This window comes from Emydura macquarii, unplaced genomic scaffold (genome assembly GCF_026122565.2).
Source record: "Emydura macquarii macquarii isolate MOO-44397 ecotype Brisbane River unplaced genomic scaffold, CSIRO-AGI_Emac_v2 contig_1230, whole genome shotgun sequence".
Lineage (NCBI taxonomy): Eukaryota > Metazoa > Chordata > Testudines > Chelidae > Emydura > Emydura macquarii.
Window position 1 is genome coordinate 15,013,088 of NW_027131367.1, and position 22,977 is coordinate 15,036,064.

The 22,977-nt window shown below is 46.4% G+C and overlaps 1 protein-coding gene across 1 annotated transcript in view; it reads left to right on the forward strand.

The window, feature by feature from the left end:
* Window positions 1-2,985: 2,985 nt before the first annotated feature.
* MGAT5B (alpha-1,6-mannosylglycoprotein 6-beta-N-acetylglucosaminyltransferase B) overlaps window positions 2,986-22,977 on the forward strand; it is a 153,667-nt gene continuing 133,675 nt past the window's right edge. Inside the window, exons 1-2 of the mRNA XM_067547635.1 lie at window positions 2,986-3,099; window positions 13,686-13,798. Coding sequence (XP_067403736.1) covers window positions 3,032-3,099; window positions 13,686-13,798 — 181 coding nt within the window. The 5' untranslated portion in view covers window positions 2,986-3,031. The remainder of the gene's footprint in view (window positions 3,100-13,685; window positions 13,799-22,977) is intronic.

Genomic DNA, 22,977 nt, shown 5'->3' on the forward strand with positions numbered 1-22,977 from the left:
GTGGGAATGGAGGAGGAGGAAGGAGACGTGTTCATAGGAGGAAGCATGCCCAATAGGGTGTCATTCCTCTTGTAGTTACTATTAGCTGTACCAAGAGGCACCAGTGTGGGATCAGTTGCTATTGTGCTAGGTGCTGTACATGCACATGGTGGAAAAGAGAAGGTCCCCAAAGAGCTTGCCTTTTCAGTATGTCCGACTCTGCGCCTAACTGTGCCCTGGTTCATTGTAAAGTGGGGCACAATTTGCCCCTCTTCATTTAATTCTAATTAGCGAATCTGGTCTATGATTCTACCTCCGGGGATGCTGCATGCTCATACAGGAAACACTTGTTAGCGGACTAGTTGGGATGCAGAAGCAGAGCCGGTACGATCAGGCCAATGAAATTACAGCCGTGTTATGTACAATTGGGCATATGTTGTTCCTTATGCTGCAATTAAAATGACAAACATGCAAAGACATAATTCCATCAGGAACTGTAGGTAGCCCTGGAAACCACTGGAGCAGAATTCCCTCTGGGTGGTGGGGCTGCCTATTTGTTAGAGTTGCTCTATTCACATAGCAATACCACTAGCTCAGCTCTAAACCAGTACCTGAATATGCACGGTGAGCCAACGGCGCTACCAGCACTCAGTATTGCTCTTACAGGCCCCCGGAGGAATGCCTGAGCCTGTGCGTGCTGATACCAGCCGCCTATGGCTATATGAGTGAGAAATCACCCCTCCACCAACTCAGGCTTGTCTCCTGGCTAGGGGAGGATGCCTCAGATGAAAACACTTTGACACCACCCCAACCAACAGCTCCCCTTGAGAAGGGATCTCCACTGACCTAGGAGGGCCATCCTATTGGATTTGAGGTGGGAGGGCAGACATCCACAGGCAGGGCGCTGCTAACAATACTGACGACTAGTCTTATGTGCACAGGTGGGAGTAAAATGGCCTTTTCTTTATTCAGAATCTGCACTTAACCTCCACAGCAGAGGACTCCCCCTGTGTTCTTTCCGTGCCCCCTAGCTGTGGGCAGTCTTGATTTACCAGAGCATAGGGGAGCCAAAATAAACTTTGAGCAAAGCAACCACTGCATCATTTCTCCTCAATCCAACCCACATCACCTGTTCCCCAATCTATGACCAATGTGGCTCCAAACCCCTCATGATCCTTCCCCACTAGACAGATTCCACACTCAGACAGTGCCCCGTCCAAGAGACGGGCTCTACAATATGCCCAGTAGATCAGCAAATGTGGGCTGTTTGTAGCTCTCCGTGCCGAGATCTGTCCCTCCCTGGGGTTCTAGCCCCTTCCATGTGTACGATGTTCTTACTGAAAGTGTGTCCCATTTACATGCGGTCTGCCAGGTGAGTCCTACAACTGCCCATCAGCTACAGTGATGCAATGAGTTACCACATCAATGCTAAAGTGACTTGTAGGAGTGGAAGAAACTTTCTCTAGTGCAGTCCTTGGCACTGAGGCAGGACTAATGGTACTGCTGTTCAATGGGGAGGGTGAGAACCCATGTGTGGATGTGCTTGTCAGGCTAAACTCTGCCCCGAGTTACGCTGTTGTAGCAAACACACTTGAAAGGGAGTTACACAGATTTACATGTGTGTGATACCAGTACTGCCATGCCACATCTCGGATAAATCTAACCCTTTCTTTATGGCTTAAGGCCTTGCTCGTATTAACAATGCAGAAGATCAACAGGTCTGCTTTGTTGCCGCAGATGCAGTGAGCCCTGCGCATCAGCAGCATGATAGCCTTTGTGGATGAAACTTGAATGTACACGGAGCTGTATTCTGGTTTCACTTGTACTAGTGTAAAACAGGAACGGTTCCATTGACGTCACTGGCGTAAGGGAGGCAGAATTAGACCCAAGGCCCTGCCTGCTCCAAACTTTAAATACCCCCAGGCATTTTTCATCAGAGTAGGAGTTTGCCCTGGCATCTGTTGTGCCTGATGGTTTTTGGGTCACCTGCCATCTTTCACCCCCGAGGTGGCTGCATTTCAAAAGTCTTTGATGTTGATCGTTTGTGAAGCAGTTTAGGATAAAGGGCACTATATTAATGTGATATTTACAGTTGCTATTAAAATTAGGAGCTCACTGATAGATGGGGCAGGGGCCCAGTTGTCTTGGTAAAAGATGCCAGGGAGAGGGTGAAATTTCAAAATATAGGTATGCAGCTGAGGAAACGTTGCATTCTCTGGAGTGAAGAAGTTCAAAGAGCAGCGTAGTTAGACCTACCAGTGTAACACTCCTTAACAGAAGGCAACTGCTGCCGTCCCATGGCTACCACTAGATGGTGCCGAAACCATAATTTAACAGGAAGGTTTTCTCCACTCCCTGCTGGAGCAGTGCAGCCTTCTCGGATGGAAACAATGCAGTGCCTGCTCAGTTTAAAGCAAAGGGTTGGATGCCTAGGATTGCGCAAGGAAGCTCCCAGGATGGGATGGAGCGGGCTCTGATATCACATCTGTGGACACAGTGGTTTGGGAGCAGCATTGGAATCCAAGAGCAGTGCAGATCCTTGACTGGGAAGGCTTCCCAGTCAACAGCAACTAGCTGGAAGGGCTGAATGCTGGCAGAAGGTGTCTGGCATTTGACTCCAGTTCAGGTGAAATCTGGGGAGAACAGGAAGGGAAGCAAAAAGTGGATGTGATGAAGGAGTCAAAGTGTCTCCCAGCTGCTCCGTCTTCTGTGAGGAGAGATGGATGGACAGAAGTGCTGCCATTTGCTACAACCTGCCTCCAAAATGTGAATAAGAAAATCCCACAAGGGAACCTGGTTCAGTCGTGCTCTTTCTGTTAAGATCTATTTCATCCAGAGCAGACAAACATTCGCCAGGGTGCTTCATTGGAAGAGAACTAGATTACCTGGAGCAGAGGAGCTAAAACCCCTCTCTGTGAAGTTGGATTGGTTTGGGGTGCTTTCCCCACCTCTGTGTACAAATCATCCTAACTATGGGCTCTGTATAACGGCGGTGTATGGCTGTATAAAGTATTGGGTTGCTTCCTTTTTATTTCTTATATAAGTTTGAACAATGATCACAGTCAATTCGGATGGAAAAATAATGATCAGAAGATGTCTTGTCACCTTGAGACCTTTTAGGTAAAGTTCTTTTTATTGCTCTATTTATCATTCTCCCTCACCACCCCAACCTTTACACCCCATCTTGCCGTACAGCTTTAGGGAACTGGAATTGAATAATTCAGCTAAACAAATTTCCTAGTGCTCACTTTTTTCCCAGGGGAATCAATCCTAGATCAAAATGTCAAGAATCAAAGCAAGTTTGCCTTTTAGTCAGAGTGATGGGAACTGATGTATGGCTCTTGCATACTGTACCTTGGCTGCTAATTCACTCGTTACCCTAATATCAGTTGGGTATTAGTTACAGGTTTTTAATACTTTTCTTGGTGATATTTGTACCTACTGGGAAATTGATGCCTACAAATTAAAAGCCAGCTTTGGCTGTCAGTTATGCTGGTTTGAATCCACTGATGTTAATGGGGTTACTCTGGATTTCCATGTGTGACCAAGAGCAGAATCTGGTCTGAAGTCAGACCTTCAAAACTCCCCTCCCCACCTGAATTTATGCCTTTCCATTTACGTCTCCCCCATGTCCAACAACTACAAAGGTTTTATGATTTCATTATCATTGTTTTGCATAAACCCCTTGTAAACCTCTTTGTTTGTTTGTTTTGTGACTGTCCATCAACAGGCAAACTCTTCTCTAATGCTTGTGTTCTTTCTTTAAAACTGATTTTAGGAGTCAGAGTTCATGCACTTCCTGCCTCCAAAGGGCATTATTTGTTTTTGTCTTACGGGTGAGGAATTAAAAATATAAAGGTTAGGTCTGAGTTGACGCAAACGCATCACAGTGCTTTCTCATGGTCCAAGTAGCCCAACAGGATTTGGAGTGCATGTTATGAATGAGGATGCTAGAGTCTTAATTTGGCCAGAGGAAATCAGGCTTGTGAGTTGGAGGGGGTTGTTTTCTTTTCTCACATGGGGTAGCTTTTGGGAAATATTGCTGCTGAAATTTCATCTGTCTAAAGAATTTATCTGGCCCCATTACCATTGTCTATGAGCACCTCCCAATCAATGTATTTATCCTCAAAACACCCCTGGGAGACGGGAATGTAGTTATTCCCACTGCACAGATGGGGAACTGAGACTAAAAGGAGGCAAGCATTTTGCCCAAGGTCATAGAGGGAGTCTGTGGCAGAGATAAGAACTGAACACAGGTCTCCCAATTCCTAGGTTAGTGCCCTAGTGACTGGACTGTCCACCTTCTCGGAAAAGCCAGGCAAACGGTGGGGCAGGTCGCTCTGCTGGGTGTACAGGCTCGGCAGTGGGTCAGCAAGAGGATGGTACCTCTTGATTGGCTCAGCAGGGATTTTGTCTCCAGTCTGATAACAGGCAGGTGTGGGGGGGATACCAAATGGGTAGGAGGGGCACCCGGGGGAGGGGGCTGTTCTGTAGGACAGTTGCCTTTGAGTAGCAGAGTTCACCTCCTGGAAGGATAGATGAGAAGGGCTAGGGGCTGCTTGAAGAGGGGGTGGGAGCAATTCCCACATTGGGCATCCTCACCCTGCTGCTTGTGAGAGCAGGACTGACTCACAGAAGTCTATGACAAAACTCTTGTTGGCTTAACAGGTGCACCAGTGAACCTCAGGGTGGAGCCAGAGGTGGGTTGGGGCACATGCTGAACTGGCAGGGAGGAGGCCAAAGGGGGATGGTTACTCTGTAGCAATTCACCGGGGGGGGGGGGAGCCAGTTGTGTCATACACTATATGCAGCCATCATCTAGAGCTGTCACTTTCTCTCCTGTTGAATGACAGTCTGCTTAATAGAACAGCAGCGCCCAAGGTGCAGTGCAGCGCTTGGTGGCTGCCTTCGGCAGGGAGACGGGGCCAGGGCCGCTTTGAGAGGGGTTGTTCGTTCCCTTCCAGAACTGTGTGTTAAACACGAAGATGTTCTTGGAAGGGGCTCCCCCTCCGAGGGAGATTTCCCCCAGGAGTGGGGAAATCTAGTTTCCAGCAGTGTCCTGGGAATGAGGCTTGAAGTAGGAGTAGCAGCACTGAGTCGTAGCACACTGGCAAAGGCAGATTAAAGCAAGGCCTGAGACTGTAACAGGAGCGGAAATGTATGCGAGGACTCGGATGGGGACAGGTGACCAGTTCGGAGGCTTGGTCTTTCTAAGAGAATCATGGAACCTGGACAGTATTCTCAGTGCACTAGGGCCTGATTCTGCTCTGATGCTGGTGTAAAGTGGGAGCAACTCCATTGAAATCAATAGGGTCACACTGCCGTTAAACCCAGTGTGAAGCCAGAATGAGGCTTTTCCCTACGTGTCAGAGATGAGATGTTTTCCTTCAGATTGAGGGAAATAGGTGTGATTGTGGATAAAGCACCTCCGTGGGTATTTTTCCCCCAGTCATTTAGACAAACTGGTGACCAAGGATTCTCCCGGGTTTAACTCACTGGCAATGGTGTTTGGTGGCAATGTATTGAAGCATTGGAACTGAAATGCTAATAACACCAGTATGTGGGCTTCCCTCACCACCTCCCTCCTGATCTGCAGGTCTAAGCCCTACTCCGCAGCTCTGCTGATCTCCTTCACTCCTGCTTGGCTAGTCCTTGAGTGTCCCCACAGATCAGCTAAAGGTGTCGTGACCTGCCATTTTCCTCCAATTCTAGCTTCTTTTCCCTACTGCCACCAATCTACCAGTGCACTTCAGTCCTGACCTGTAACACACCCTGTTGTTTGAACTTTGCCCTTACGTAGCCTGAGCAGTGACTGCAATTTGCGGCTCAGTCACTACATCAATCTCCACTGGTGCGATTAGTGTATGCTTTTAGGCTGTGTTTTCACTGCTGCTATTCAAGTGCTCCTTTCATCTGACTCCTATCTCCATCCATGAGTCTCTAGCTCAAGTTAAATAGTGCTTTAACCTCCAGCTATTAAGGGGTGTGGATTGAAGCTTGAGAGCGGTTGATGCTCACACTAGTAATGCCGTGGGGACGCAGATATTGTGCTGCTAATCCAGTCGCTTGGTGCAGCTCAAGTACTTTGCAGTGTGGCTGCTCTCACTCAATCTCGGCTAACTCAAGAGCAGTTAACGTGAATGATCTGCGCTTACATTAATGCTGCAGCGAAGACAAGCCCTTGGAATCTTGACCCCTCCCCCAGCTTTCTGTAGTAATGTGGCTGGTCTGCAGTCCATCGTTAGTGGTCATCTAAATATACTGAGACCACAAGTCAGCTGGTTTTAATCTGCTTAACTCCTCTGAAGTCAGTGGACTGGATCTGCAGCGGGTGCAGATCAGCATAGCATCCATGAATTTGCCAGACACCAACTGGAGAGCTGGGCCATTGAAATTAAACCGGCGCTCTGCTGAATTCACTAATCATCCTCCGAGTAAGCTTAATATGGTGAGGAAAAGTCCCGGTTCTGTGTGAGTGCCCTGGGAACAGGGAAGGGATGCTGATTGCTAGCACTCTGTAAACATCGCAGGAGAGAAAATAATGAAGAGGAGGATTTATTTATAGAAACTTGTGTGAATGGTTCACTTCTAATGTCTGACTTCAAAATCAAAGGCACCTGAGTGAGTGATTCTACCCAGCAGTACCTGACAGAGCCAAGAGTTCACCATAAGTAAGGCTAAGATTTAGTCATGGGTATTCTTAATAAAAAGTCATGGACAGGTCACTGGCCGTGAATTTTTGTTTATTGCCCGTGACCTGTCCATGACTTTTACTATAAATACCTCTGACTAAATCTTAGTTGCTTCTGGGGCGGTGCTGCTCCGGGGGGCCTTGGAGCAGCAGGAGCTGACTGCCCCTGGCCACCCGCTGCTCCTAGGCCCCCAGGAACCTCTCGCAAACAACCTCTGGGGTCTCCTCTGGGGCTGCTGCTCAGGCCATCCCTGGGACCACTGCTGCCTTGGCAGTTCCTGGGGTTGCCCTGGGACTGCTGCTTGGGCTGCAGCCGCCAGTGCTTTGGCCCCGGGGTCACTCCAGGAGTGGCTGGTGTGGCTGGCCCTGAGTTCAGCCGCGCCAGCTGTTGTAGTTACAGAAGTCAGAGGTTGTGAAAAGTCATGGAATCTGTGACTTCTACAACCTCCCTGACACTCGCAGCCTTAATCATAAATCAACTCTAGTGCCTTACCCCAGCCATCTCTGTGCTTCTCTTTGTGAACTAAAGAGGGGAGAGAAGTGAAAACTTGTATGTAGAAAAGCCATTTGTTTCCTCAGAACTGTAGACTGCATTAAGAGCTAGAAAATGTATTCTATCCTTTTCCCACTGTTCCCATGGAGGATTAATGCTGCTTAGCATTTTTCTGTCTCAGCATGAACCACTCTGAGAGGCCTATGGTGTTTCAGGACCATGGAAAGCTCATGGCTTCAAAGGATGCTGTAGCCTTTTCCTGCAGGTATTTCCAGGATACCTAAATCCTCAGAGCCAGATTTTGCTCTGTTACTATTGTGTGAATCTTCAGTAACTCTACTAAAGAATATGCAGTTATTCCAAATTGACAGTAAATAAACTGAGCAGAATTTGGCTGTCTCCTTTCCTGGACACAGCCCAAAAGCAGGACAAGGTTTGAATACTTCAGTCCTGGGGTAGAATTCTTGGCAGAATTGTCACCAGAACCTTGAAAAATCAAAGCACTCTGATTGCAACTGAATATGTGATGATAGTCCATATGATGAATAGCCAGCACGGATGTCCTTGTAAGATGGTCGCTAAAACTCTATATTCAACAGCGGGTAAAGCTCACAGACTAGTTTTGGAAATGGGGGGGGGGTCCCGATGCAGCTCTCATTTACATTGGGAAAGTCCACTAATTTCAATGGAGTTAATTCTGACTTACACCCATGTGAGGTTCAGTCAGACCTCCTGGTATCTTTTGGCCCTTCCCCCAGTTCTAGGCTCCAGCACAAAGAACTGCAGTCCAAACTTGCACGGAGATGAGTGTCTTTCTCCTCATCAGAAAGGGGGAAAAAAATCAGAACAAAATAAGAAATAGCTACAAACCAAGGGTGAAATCCTCGAATCTCCTTACTCGTAGGAGAAATCTCACTGAGCTAAATGCTGTTTCTCTCCTAAGTAACCAAATTAGGAGTTGGCCCTGGTACACCTTTTTAAGTACCTAAAATCTTGAACCTCCCCCACTTCCTCTGCAATCCATTTGAAATTGTGAAGTTTTTTTTCCTGTCTAATGAGATGCTAGAACACAGGGCCCCTTTGAATTTTTTTCTTCTTCAGCAGTTGTGGAGGGATTTTCCTTTTCTTTTTTCTTCCATGTTCTAAATTGTTAATTAAATGTGGAGTTTAACCATCACTCCTTGCCAGATCATAATTATGAAGATTAAAACGCATAAACAAGGTCTTGCATAATGATGAAGATATTATCAGTAGAAAGGATTTGGAAGAAGAGTGGGATCAGCTCTGATCATTTAAACACCAACCCCCCAGGTAATGCTTCATTAAATTATGCCAGGGAGGGGGATGACGGGGCAGTTGCACTGGGTGAAAAGGGATAGATGATCACAGCCTCCCTCCAAGTGCAGCAGGGCATTTGTATTTGTATTACTGTCATGCCTAGAGGCCCAGAGTACAGGCAGGTAGTAAGAGGGGGTCCCTGCCCTCACAAGATTACATGCTCCATAGATGAGACTGCTGTAAGAGAGGGAATAAGGAAAATATTATTGCCCTAGCTTACAAACAGGGAAACTAAACCTAGACACATTAAGGCCCAGATTCTCAGGTATTTAGGTTCCTAACATCTGTGGATTTCAAAGGAATTTAGGAGCCTAAAATCTTAGAGGATGTGGGCCTAAGTGACTTGCCCAGGGTCACTCAGGAAGTCAATGGCAGAGTCCAGAATTGAACCTAAATCTCCTGACGCCCATGGCAGTGCCCTAGCCACCAGCCCTTCTTCTTCCCTTGGAAGGGTGCCATACCAATGGCTCCCCTATATCCTTAACACCCTGAGGGCACATTCAGCTCTATCATAAGCAGGCACCATTCCCGTTGCTTTCAAAGGGAGTTTACACCAAGGATACCAACTCACTTTACATTCTATTTGCACAGCCCCTGAGTGCTGAATCTGCAGGAGTTGTGCTCCTCTGCAGCTTACATGCTTGATCAGCTCAGCTGTCACCCAGTGTATAACTTGTCTCATCACTTACCAAGCTGCTGACTTTGGCCTTCGTAGTACAGAGTACAGCTCTGCTCAGGCACGGACACAGAGGATACGGAAACAGTTCAGATTGTCATACAGCTCTGACAATGCACTGCAGTCTTGGTGCTTGCTTTTCCCCCTTCAGAACGGACTGCCTGTCTCCAGTAGTGGGCAGTCTGCAGGTGATTGGCACAGACCAGGAACTAGCAGAGGGCAGAGTGCCCAGGAGATATGCCGGGTTAGGGCATCACATGAATAGCCGTCAACATCTTGTCCTAATCCTCAAGGCCCTTCCCTCTTTTCCTTGACGGCATTGCTTTCACTGCTCCCACTCTGCCAAGATGCCAGCCTTGACCCCCTGCCTCCTCCTACCTGTCTTTGCATTTCTTCTATCGGCCCCCTCGTGCCTGGAGCTCTCTTTCTGGGCTGACCTGAGAGGCCACTGCTCTCTTCTCAAAGTCCATTTCTTCTGCAGTGCCTCCAGGAAAGTGTCTGGGCTGAGAGGCAGCTGGGGAAAGTTGGTGATTGATTACAAAGCTAGAGCAAATGTATGTATGCAGCTGGGTATTTATCCATACAGGGGGGCCTTGTGCTTGGAGCACTGGGCTGGGACTCGAGAGAGATGAGTTCAAGTCTTAGCTGTACAACAGGCTACCTATAGGACAGTGGTCACATCACTTAAGATGGGGTTTTCAAACAGGCCTATGGGAATTGGATACCTAACACCCTTATTTTCCTTTGGAAATCCCAGACTTAATCTGCCCTCTGCCTCAATTCCCTATCTGCAAAATGGGGATAATAAATACCACTTCCTTACTATGTAAGGCTGTTCTGAGGATAAGTCATTGACAATGAGGAGGCGCTTATACTATGGTGATAAGGGGAATATAAATTCCTAGGTAGAGATTTATAAACTGAATATATCTCATTGGTTCCCTCTCCCCTTCTTTGTGTTACTTATATTAGTTTGTAAGCTTGCCTGTGTTTGTACAGCACCTAGCATAATGGCCCTGATCTAGGCAGGCCATTCATCTGCATTTAAACTGGACAGTTTCTGTGGTTTGTCCCTCATCCAGTACTGAACTGGATGTGGTTTTGTCTGGTATCGGAGGGGGGCGCACTGCTCCACCACTGCCAGCGTGACCTCGTGCACAGGTGGGTTCAGTGTCATGCTGGTTGGGATGGGGTGGCCCATTCTTCAAACTGATATCCTCCACGCTGGCATCGGGCCCGTGCCATTCCCAGAAGTATGGGAATATCTGGCATTCTGGGAATGTATGAGTGACCACTTTACCCCTTTCCTCCGTCAGCTCCTCGGACACCACTAGTAATTATAACAATGAACGGCTGCCAAGACCATTCCCTAGTTTTGACTCAGCCTCCTCTGAGATCAGAAGTCAGTTTTCTTCTTCTTAGGAATCACAGGATCTCCAAAGCTCTTCCAAGAGACCCCACTCCTCGATTGTCAGCCAAAGTGTTCAAAAGTGACAAGGGGTGCCTTAGAGTTAATGGGAGCTGTCTCTAACTGAGCTTTGTGCCTTTGAAAATTCACTGCTCACTTTTTTTTAGCATTCCATTTTGAAACACCATAAAGGGGCCTGATTCTCAAAGTGCTGAACACATGCCCCCTGAAAATGAGGCCCATTTAGGGGGTCTTTGGTTGGGGGCCCCCCCAAATCACTAGTCACTTTTGAAAATCTCAGCCACCATTGATCAGATTCATGACCAGGTTCGCTAGTTTTCACTTCTTCACTCCCATCCTTGGGTCTCGTTAGAGTCAATTTTTCTTTTTTCTTTTTTTGTTGGATGCTTTTATTTAAACAAAAAAATGGCTTTTTGACCAAATGGAAGTTTGTTTTCATGGACTATGATTCCAAAGACCAAAAATGTTCAATTTTCAACAACTGAAAAACCAAAAAAATAGGCTTTTGGTTTTTTGGGAGTTTTCAATGAAAATTTCCCACTAAAAGTTTCAGAGAAAAACATTTTCTTCAAAATCTTTGGTGGAAAATAAAATACATTTTCCAGCTAGCTCTAGGTGTCTCATTCTCCACCCAGTCTTGCTGCTGGAGTAAGGGTGCTGTCTATTGAGGAAAGACTTTGACACAAAGGAACATGGAAGACCATTAGACCTTGCGTTTTCCTTTATAACAATGCAGCTGCCTGCAAATAGCTTCTATAGTTTGAGCTCTAATTCATCTCTGGAAGGGTATCAGGCTGACTGCTGGAACTGGAATAACACAAGGAGAGATTTCACATCTCTGAAAATATAGAGATGGCATGAGAAAGTGCTTTTTTATTTTTCTGTGCTACAAACTCAGTGGGACTAAAAAGTTGTATGTTCCATTTATCTAGTGGAGACAAGAACCTGGTTTCTTGCCAGTCAGAGTAATGTCCACTCCAGCACCCAGCCTATTCAGTGGAATGAATCAGGCAAAGGAGGAAATAAGGCAATTGTGATGCTGGAAGTGTTCATTTCAAATTTAGTTCAGCAGCCCGATTGTTGTGAATGGCGATATCAACCTGTAAGCCTCATGTCTCGCCTGTCCCCCAGTCTGTAAAGCTGAGCTTAATGGGCAGTTCATGCAATTGATGTTAGCCTAGTTCCAGATAAAAATAGCATTTTACAGTCAGTGTACACAGGTGTAAATGACTAAGGAAGATGCGAAGTCTCCTTTTTGGAGTTTTTCCTCCATATGAAAATCTGAGTATCTCATTATTTATATTATGGCAGCACCCAGAGAACTCAGCTGGGATCAGGGCTTCATTGTGCTAGGCACGGTATAAATAGATGATAAACAGGGCTGTTTGAATAACATCTTTTTGCTAGCAATTCTCAATAATCATAATAAAAATTGCTTTGGGTCCAACCAAAAAAGAAATTTTGGGCCAATCAAAGGTTAAAACCATTGTTCTTCTTCGAGTGCTTGCTCATGTCCATTCCACTACAAGTGCGTACACGCCTCCGTGCACGGCTACTGGAACGTTTTTCCCCTTAGCAGATCCCGTAGGGCCGGCTCTGGTGCCCCCTGGAGTCCCGCACGCATGCCACGGTATATGAGGCACTGCTGACCCTACAGCCCCTCAGTTCCTTCTTTCTGCCCGTGGCAGTTACTGGAACTGCCTGCGCTTCCACTGCAAGTGTTTTATTCCCCGTGTTTAACCCTTAAAATGAGGATTTTTTGCGTTAGTTAGATTAGTAACTGCTGTAGTGGTAGTTAGACACTTGAAGATAGTCTAGCTTAGTTTCTTACCAGGAGCAGGTATGCTCTGGTGTCATGGCTTCAAGCCATGCACTCCGGCGGGAAGGCTTTCCCGCTAGCTGACCCCCCCACTGCCTAAAGCGTGGGGGAGAAGCTCTTCATAAGTAAGAGAACAGATCACACAGCCTTCAGACCTCCAGAAAATACGTCTGAAAGCCTGGCTCACGGAGCCCCGAGCCGGCTCCGAGCCAACTGCTTCGCTGTGGTATCCAGCTCACCGCCGGTGCAGAGGAATGTGAAGCCTTTCACCTCTAGTTTACCGGTTGACAGCTAACTCCGATTGTATTGGCTAGACAGATTCTCTTAGGGAGGAGAGCAAGTGTGAATAACAGTGGACATGTAAAATGGGACAAAGGGACAGCCAATGAAATTACAAGGCAATACTTTTAAGAGTGATCAAACACAACCCATAATCACCCCGTGGAACTCATTGCCACAAGATATCACTGAGGCCATAGCTGGATTCAATAGAGGATGGCTAATGAGAGCATCCACAAAGTCATTAAAAAGCCAAAATATCTACCAGGGATAGCAGCCCTCATGCTTCAGGGCATAAGCCGATAACAAAGGGCTCGATCAACAAAGAGATTTAAATAGCTCACTCTTACTTTAAGTGCCTAAATTCAAAATCTAGATTCTCAGAACCCCCACTCAGCTACCAGCTAACCCAGTAGGCATCTAAATTCCCTTGATGCCTTTGTTTCTGCCATTAAAATCCCCTAGGAACCAAAACTTCTGCTGGGTGGCATGCACAAGCCACTTAAGTCCTGACAGCAATCAGCTGCTCAGTGCCTAGCTCATGTTTAAGCCTGGTTGGCTGCTGGACTAGATGGGCCGTAGGTCTGATCCGGCATGGTATTTGCTGTTGTAGAATAGATCAACACATGGCCAGCCCTCCTGGAATGGCCAAGAAGGCCAGGATTAAGAATTAATTGCTCAGGGTTAGAGTCCAGGGACTCGGCATGATCTCCCCTCTGCCCCTTCCCCAACCTCCGCCCCCACCTCTCAAAGTCCTTTTCCCCTCTCAGGCAACAGAGAGAATTTTCGGTAAGAAAAATCAGTACAAGTGAGCTTTAGAGGGGGTGTTGGGTGGAGATGGTTTTGCTGAGAATCCTACAGGACTTGTGGGCCTGTCGGTGAAGAGAACCATGTCTTACTAGTAATTGGCAGGGCATCCTGCCTAGCAGGGAAGCCATTATTGACCGTATCTCTCCTTATCTTTCCTTTCTCCTCCATCAGGATATTTGTACTGGGCATTGGATTTTTCACCCTATGCTTCTTAATGACGTCTTTGGGAGGCCAGTTTTCAGCCAAAAGACTGGGAGACTCTCCCTTCACCATCAGAACTGAAGGTAACTGACATTTTAACTGTTTTCAAAACTATTTTAAATGAGAGCTTGTGCTGGTTTTGCACCTTGTGACTAGTATGGGAATAAATGTCACCTCTTGGATGATGAGTCTGGGGAAGTGGTAGTGCACTAGTCAATGTCTCTGTTGCTGCTTCCTGCTGGAGTATGACAGACCTACCCATGTCTAATTGTTCTCTACTGGCTCACTGGCCTGTGTTTCTGGAACTGGTTGAAATGCTAAGAGTAGGGGCTGCTCGATTTCTTCCATTCCTCTGTTAATATCACAGCTATTTGTCATTAAAAGATCCACAAACAAGGAGGGCAGAGAGGGAGGAAATCAGATGGAGATTTACATTTTTGCAAAGCTCCCTCAAGAACATGACGACGTGTGGGCAATGTATGGAGGGGATGTAAACCGCAGAGCTCTAGCAGTGTCTGGAGCAGGTGTTGTAATGGCAACTGATGTAAATAGCAGCTGGGTGATCTGACTGCAAGGGGCTAGATCCTCTATTGATATACACTGGTGTAGCTCCATTGACTGTGCCAGCTTACACCACCTGAGCCTCTGGCTCAGAACTGTGGAAGACTTTGCAGGTGTAAGCATGTTTGGTCTCCAGGAAGTGGAAATGTGAACAGTGATGTTCTTGCCATTTTATTTTTTTTCTCCTAGAAGGAAACACTACAATGGGAAACGAGGGGGTCAGCTCTGTGTGTGTTAAGTTTTAGTACCCATAAAAGTACTCACTGGAGGATGGACTGGGGATAGGCAAAGGGTTCTAATTCAGATGGAGAAGCTCATTGGGAGAAATATTGCATAAGGGCAAGTCCTAGGACTGAAGGGATGTAACCCAGTCTGTCTCTTCCTCACCCCTGGGTATTCCTGACACCTCCCACCTCTGGCTGCCTCCTGCCCTGATCCACCATTCACCCCCTTACCTAGGTGAGTCCTTGTTGCCCCTTCTCACCTCCCATAATGGACCAAGGGGCCAAGAGATGGGACTGCAGCACAGCAGAAATGTAGGGGGATAGATAGCCTGCAGGCACCAGTCCGATGGGACAGCTGACCGGGGGGAGAGGGGATTGAGGATGGTGTGTGTCAGTGGAGGTAATGCTGCTAGTGCTGCTATTCTTGGAGCTCCAGTGTGAGCTGCACTGGCAGGGAGAGCAGCACGTGGATTCAGCAGACCTCGATGCTGTTCATAAAGAGCCCACAGGCTTAGTTCGGTGGCGAAGGTGCTCGGCCAGGTGTATTGTCCCCAAAGCACCCTGTCCAATGGCTCACAGGGACACTAGCCCATGTGAGCCCATGGCAGGTAAAGCTCAGTCAGCATAACAGGATGCTGCTGCCTCAGCTGATACAAAGGTGCCCCTGCTGTGACTTCTCTCCTACATCGATACAAACAAGTGCCGTATTGTGCTCCAGATGTTGTTTGCTAGAACCCTTTATATCTTGTACCTGCTAGTTCAAACAAAACATCCTCAGCCATTATCATGTCAACCCATCCTTATCTTACTAGGAGTTGGTGTGTTCCTGTACCATCCCGTGAGGATTTGTTCATGTAGTGACTTGAGAACTCTGGGTGTTCTTGTACCATCCTCTCTGGTCAGGGATGTGCTTACTTGGTTAGCCAATAACTGGTGTGTTCCCATACTGCCGAGGCTGACTTTGCTTCATACTCTTTGCCTATGGGTCCAGCAAAGCTTACAATGTACCACTAACTAGTGGGATGAGTGTGTGTCAAGGGTACTAGGTAGCTGTGCATTCTTCAGCAGCCCTGATTTATTAAATGCTATTGGTGACATAAGTGGAGGTTTGCTCAAGGAAAGAGTGCATGAATTGCTTCAGACCAGGGGCCAGGTGGATAGACAGTGCTGCCCTATGGGATACATGGAGTTACAGTGGACAAGAAGATGGATATGAGTCAACAGTGTGCCCTTCTTGCCAAGAAGGCTAATGGCATATTGGGCTGCATTAGTAGGAGCATTGCCAGCAGATCAAGGGAAGTGATTATTCCCCTCTATTTGGCACTGGTGAGGCCACATCTGGAGCATTGTGTCCAGTTTTGGGCCCCCCAGGATGTGGACAATTTGGAACAAGTCCAGTGGAAGGCAACAAAAATGATTAGAGGGCTGATGCACATGGCTTATGAGGAGAGGCTGAGGGAACTGGGCTTATTTAATCTGCAGAAGAGAAGAATGAGAGGGGCTTGATAGTAGCCTTCAACCCCCTGAAGGGGGGTTCCAGAGAGCATGGAACTAGGCTGTTCTGAGTGGTGTCAGGTGACAGACCAAGGAGCAATGGTCTCAAGTTGCAGTGGGGGAGGTCTAGGTTGGATATTAGGAAAAGCTTCTTTACTAGGAGGGTGGTAAAGCACTGGAATGGGTTACCTAGGGAGGTGGCGGAATCTCCATCCTTAAAGGTTTTTAAGGCCTGGCTTGACAAAGCCCTGGCTGGATTGATTTAGTTGGGGTTGGTCCTGCTTTGAGCAGGGGATTGGACTAGACCTCCTGAGATCCCTTCTAACCCTAATTTTCTATGATTCTCTCATCCCTGTGAAAGGGCCAATGGGGATTTGCTCAGTAGGAATGTCCCACCCTCATGACCACTGATCAGCTAATGAGTTTGTTTTGACAGTGCGCGTTATATTTGAAGGTGTTGTCACTTAGACTTCATTCAGCAAGTAATGTTCTTCTGGACCCCTCTGAAGTCCATCACCGAGAATGCTCCAGCTTGCTCATGGAGTTGAATTTAGCTCTGAATCAAAAACAGCTGCTGTTTGTTCCAGTTTACCTCTGGACTGTTAAGTACTTTGGGTCCAAATGAAAGGGCAAGTAAAGGAGAAGTTTTCAAGAGAGATGGCCCAATCCAGAGCCTGGGGTAGCCAAGATACATTTGGTCAGGCCAGAAGATAGCCCCAGAGCAAAGGAGAGAGTCCTCTACTCTCTCCCAGCGGACATGACAAACACATCACCCCCCAGATTAATTCACTGAGGGGGCCTTGGACTAAAACTCCCCCCACATCTGAGAATCTGGTCCCCTGGTGAAATCTAAAGCTACCTCTATACAGCAGAAAACCATGCAGGAGGCAGTGATACTGTAGTACCATAGACTGAGGCGGTGGTTAACACTGACACTCCCCTGCCTTGAACCCCCACTAGGTCCCCTGGGGATTAGCAGGTGCAGGGAAACATCAACTGCATCTCCTTGCAACATCTGCACTGAATCTGGCCCGTTGTCCTTTCTCTGCTGAGCTTCACTTTGGATTTTTCCCTCCAAGCGTTTCCAGCATTTGAATCCTTGTGCTCTGAAGCCAAGCAAGAGAGAAAATACAAATAATGTCCCTTTGTCGCACATGTCTGCATTGTAAAATGATAAAACAAATCTTCCTCCCTTGGCGAGCTTATTAAAAAGGGGTTCTGCGTGCCAGCCCATCTATGGCCGAGGAGAGTCTGACCTTGGGATGGAGTTGCTAAGGTGCAGATGGATTAAGTCTCTTCTACAGCTCCTTGTACCTCCTCCAATCATTCTCTTGGGTCAGTTGAAGATGTAGTCATGTTAGATGCATTTGTATGGGGGGGCTAGGAAGATGGCTTCCAAAACTCTGCTGGTGCTTGCAAACTGCTTAGTTGACTTCAAAAGAGATGAATATGTAATGCTGCCTTTGGCACTTGTCTTGGTTTTCTCCCTGGCGGATACAGTACAAAGGAGTTCTTATTTCTCCCCACCCTCGCCCTAATTGTTCCCATCGTGAACTCCTTTAAGTCTGTTCTCCATGGGATTAGTGTTTACTTGTCTGGTTGTAGCCTGAGCAAATAGAAAGCTGGGAGATCAGTGCCTTCCCCTTCAGTCTTGCACGTTTCACTGAAGACACGCTCACACCCACCTGTAGGAAAAGGGAGGCAACCTGACATGTGGTCACTAGCCATGGAGTGGCCTTCCTCACAATCCCCACTAGAGTCAGGGTACATTGACCCTTGTCACGTGACAGCAGGACTCTTGTTCCAAGCACCTTATCCCACTCAGGATGCAGCTACCAGGCAAAGCAGCGGAAGGTGTTATATTTAAACACAGGCAAGTTCCAACAGGGTCCCTCATTCAACAAACTAGCAGCCTTAGCCATCCCAGCTTCCTACTCTGATCACAAGCTGCCTAGACTCTTGGGTCAGCTCCTTAGACACAATAAGGCTGCTTTGTGCCGCCTCAGCAGTTCACCCGTGGGTCTGTCTACACAGTGAAGACATGGCAGCTTGGGTTAGCGGCTCGAGTTTAACCCCAGGCTCCCCTATAGGCTTGAACTTGAGCCGCTAACCTGAGTTAAAAGCAGAGTTGCCATGTCTTCACTGCTATCTAACCCGAGTTAGCTAACGTGTGTCAGCTAAGAAGAGTTAAGAACAAGCCTTCTTTTGCAGTGTGGATCTACTGAGTTGATAGCTGGGGATTCTTCTTTGCCACCGTCCTTCACAGCCCTGGGGTTGGAGAAGTGCAGAGGTGATGTGAAGAGTCCCTCATCCTACAACCAGCAAAGCTGAAAACAAGTCTGTTCGGTGGTAAAAGAAATTCACCTCTAGGCAGCTGGCCATGTACCACTTACATCTCCCATAAGCTCCTGGGGTGGCTGTAATTGACTGACTGTATGGTAAAGATCTGATGTTCACTGCTTCATCTTCAGGGTGAGAGAAACTCAAGTCCATCCCCTTCCTTCCCTTTCTGCAATACACCTCTACCTAGGGAGTTTGTTCTCTGGACCAAATTCTATTCTTGGTTACATCATTGTAGATCCAGAGGGAGTTCCCTGACTTGGATGAAATGATCTCTGATTCACACCATTATACCTGAGAGAAGAATTTGGTACAATAAATTCATCAGACCCACCGCAGGACCATTTTGCGGAAGCCCATGGCACAGCCCTTCTCTGAAGTGGGTCACTTCAAAGATTTTAGCAGATGAAGTGAGGGGAAGGTGCTCAGTCATGAGTCTTGGGCCTCATCTTGCTAACACCATTTTGAACTGGTGTTAACTGTCTTGACTTCAGTGGAGTTAGTCCTGATTTACACTAGTGCTGGGTCACCATCCAACCCTTGGGCTTAAGTAGTGAATCTTCCATGGGCTCTTTGTATAGGGACAAACTTCACCCACAATCTGTTGGGTGGTTTGTATTGTAAGAGTCTAATTTTCTCGCAGCTGCAGGTAGGAAGAGATGAACGTTTGCTCCCCTCTCCTGTATCTGGGAGAAGCAGTGATTGTTGACTCTGGGGAATTGTCAATTGTTATCCACTCTTGTGTCCCTGGATCCCTTAATGTGAAGTTCTGGGTCTTAACTTTACTAGCCAGAGCTACAGAACTATCTCTTAATTAGAAAGTTCAGTAAAGAATCCAACATAAAGTTTTTCTCCATTGGTTGGGACTTGCCATTGGTTTTCTCCATCGGTTGTAGAGCTCTTGGAGGAACTGCAGATCAGAAATGAGTCCCTGCTGGCTCAAATTAGTACTTACTTTTCATTCAGCTTTCTGGTGGTTGATGGTGGAGAAAGAACTACTTGAAAGGAACTCAGAGACCCAGGGCCAAATGTTGCTGTCAATTACAGCCATGTAAACCCACTGAAGTCAATAAGCTTACTTTGGCTTTGTCATGTAATTCAGAGTAGAATTAAGCCCCCAATCTCTGTCAACTGTTGATTTCTTTCTAGTGTATTGATTGTGAACTTGGTTGTCTCCCTATTTATTTCTTGTCTGAAGGCTCTAGCTGTTGCGATGTGTACAGACAAAACAAAAGCCAGGGTATGAATGAAACTCTTTGGTGAAGGCCTGATTATCAGAAGTGGCCTCTGATTTTTTTGTACCCATGTCTTTTCAGGCACAAATATTTCAGGGATGCATTTCATAGGGCTCAGATATTCTCTTCTATTCAGGTTCTTATACTGTGCCCATCCCCATGGTACCTGGTTCCTAACTATCTAACCAAGCGACTGTGCCTGGAAATCAGAGTGCTGCTATGGCAACACCAACAGCTATTTGCCCCTGCAAAATTACAGGGCATAGAACACGGTAACTCAAAGGGAGGCTGAACTTGGACCCTTTCAAAAACTGGGGCTTGATTCTGAACTTGCTTATGCTGGTTTTGCAACAGGGTAATTCTGCTGAGCTTGGAGCGACCCCTGTTTTGCACTAGTGTCTGCAGGGCCAGAATCAGGTCTTGTGGTATGACTTCTGCAGTTCATTTAGAGTTCAGGGAGAGGGACTGTATGCTGCTTGAGGAGTAATGGATTATTAAGAGCATCTTTTTAATCTGAAGAGGGTTGACAATAACAGAAATGGATACATATCTTATTACAGCTTTATCAAGCCGCAATAGAGATTCAATTAACATGCATTACAGATCCCAGTGAAATACCACTAGTTGCAACAGTAAGTGCAAAATGATTATCTGAAGCCAAGTGCAAAGAGGTGTGCTAATGTCACTGGCCTGAAACTCGTAAGGGGTATCCTAGGCAAGATGGCATCCCAGCAATCTCCCCCTTCACAGAACCATAGAAATGTAGGGCTTGAAAGGACCCCAAGAGGTCATCATAGAGTTCAGTCCCTTGTGCTGAGTAAACCTCAGAACCAAGTAAACCTAGACCATCCCTGACAGGTGTTTGTCCAACTTGTTCTCAAAAACCTCCCGTGATGGGCGTTTCATGGCCTCTCTTGGAAGCCTGTCAAGTGCTTAGCTACCCTTATAGTAAGTTTTTCCTAATATTCATCCTAAATCTCCCTTGCTGCAGATTAAGCACATTACTACTACTCCATGTCCACTGAAGGTAGGACAATAATTCATCTCCGTCCTCTTTATAACAACCCTTAACATATTTGAAGCCTGTTATCAGCTCCCCTCTGTCTCTTCTCAAGACTAAACATGCCAGATTTTTAACCCCTCTCCTCAAAGGTCAGGTTTTCTAAACCTTTTATCCCTTTTTTCCCTCTTCTCTCGACTCTCTCCTGTTTGCTCACATCTTTGCTAAGGTGTGGTGCCTACGGAAGGACTCCACACTCCAGCTGAGGCCTCACCAGTGCCAAGTAGAGTGGTACAATTACCTCCCTTGTCTTATTTACAATATTAATGCACCCCAGAATGACATTAGCCTTCTTTGCAACTAAAACTGTTCACTCATATTCAACTTGTGATCCATTAGAACCCCCAGACTCTTTTCACCAGTACTACCATCTCGCCAGTCATTCCCCATTTTGTAGCTGGGAATTTGTTGGGCTTTTTTTCCTTCCTAAATGTAGTTTGCACCTGTCTTTGATGAAACTCATCTTGTTGATTTCAGGCCAATTTGCCAAGGTCTTCTTTTTTAATTCTAATCCTGTCCTCCAAAATGCTGGCAACCCCTCCCAGCTTGGTATCATCCACAGCTTTTTATAAGCATACTATCAACTCCATTATCCAAGTCATTAATGAAAATATGGAATAGCACCGAACTCAGGACTGACTCCTGTGGGTACCCACTAGAGACACTCGCTCTGTTTGACAGTGACCCATTACTTTTTGACAGCAATAACTGCTCTTTGAGTATGGGCTGTCAGTCATTTGGGAACTCCTGATGATGATTTTGAGAGAACTGAAAGGGAAATTTTTTTTTGGCTGCATGCCTGGAAAACTTTTGAGCTTGATGGCAAGTGCCTTCCAGGTAGGCTGCTAGGGAGCTGCCATTTTGATTCTTTTTCTTGATGGAAAAGTCATTCTGACAGAGGATTTGTGATCAGCTGTACGTGTTACTGCTGGGCCTGGTATAATGAGGTTTGTGTCCTTTAAGATCGTCTAACAATGTTGGGTTTGTTTATTTACTCATCTAAGCCCTGATTCAGTAAAATGCTCAAGCACATGCTGAAGTGTGGGAGGTTGAACCAGGCCCCTAGAACCTAATCTGGAGAAGTGCTGAGCACCATTAATTCCCATGGACTTCAGTGGGTTTTTTGCCTGAGCGAGGAGTGCAGAGTAAGGCTCCAGGTGCTTTTCTCCATGTTTATTCATTAAAGTTCCTGTTTTTAATGGGCCCTTTAGAGACGCTCACTATTGTATTTCGACTGAGCAGCACCCCTGCCTCCAACACACTGGGGTCCATGTTGCTTTATAAATAAAATGACTGTTGTATTTATTCAGGTGTGCCCATTACACACATGCCATACATGTCTGTACGATAACAAGGGGTTGATCCCACAATCCTTACTCACATGAGCAATCCTGACTCACATAGTCATTCTCTTGGGCCCCAATCCTGCAGACACTTATGCACATGCGTAACTTTTATTTATGTAAGTAGCCTCTGTGTTCAATGGGGATACTCTCGTGAGTAAATGTATGGATGTGCTTAAGTGTTTGCAGTATTAGGGCCACTGTAATTACCCACATCAGTAAGGGTTGCAGGATGGGACCCCATGTTGGTTTTATGTAAAGTATTGAGGTGAAATCCTGGCCCCATTGAAGTATATAATAAAAATCCCATTGACATCAGTGAGGTCAGGATTTAACCCCAGTATTTAATTAAAATACAATACTTGGCATAGAAATCTAGGCTGAGGTTTTTTTAAAAGCCTCCTGAGAGATTTGCACACCCATTTCTACCTGGCTATCCATTTCACCAAGGCAACTTTGAAAATCTCAACTCAAATTTAAATTCTGGAGCATAATAGTAGGATTTGGGACTGTGCGCTTCTCCCGTGTAACTATCGCCATCCCAGTCACACACCTCTGTTAGGTGCCAGGTGAAAGTCTGCCTGGGAGATGCTGAAGGCAGAGGGGGTGCAATGAAGTAGCTGGAGGAAGTGTCAGAAAATGCTTCTGACTCTTCTTAACTTCAGAACCATCTGAACAGCAAATCAAACCGGAAAGGAAGCAGAGGAAAGGAAGCAGAAAAACAGACTCTCAGTTCCCAAGTTAACCCTGTTGACTTTATGGTATCATCTTCTAGGAGGTTCTCACTAAGAACCACGCGTTTGATCAGTGTGCCAATAATCAGTCTTTAGATGAATTTTACCCTTGATGATGTGAAGCAGCAGGGTCTTTGTTGCTTTTTAAAAAAACACCTTCTGAAATGCAAGTTATTTTATCCTAATCCTCAGCTGTGGAATAAACACAGGGAGTTTCCTTTGTCTTGAAACAGCCATGGAAAGAATTGGTTCTGCAAATAAAAGTCAGGAT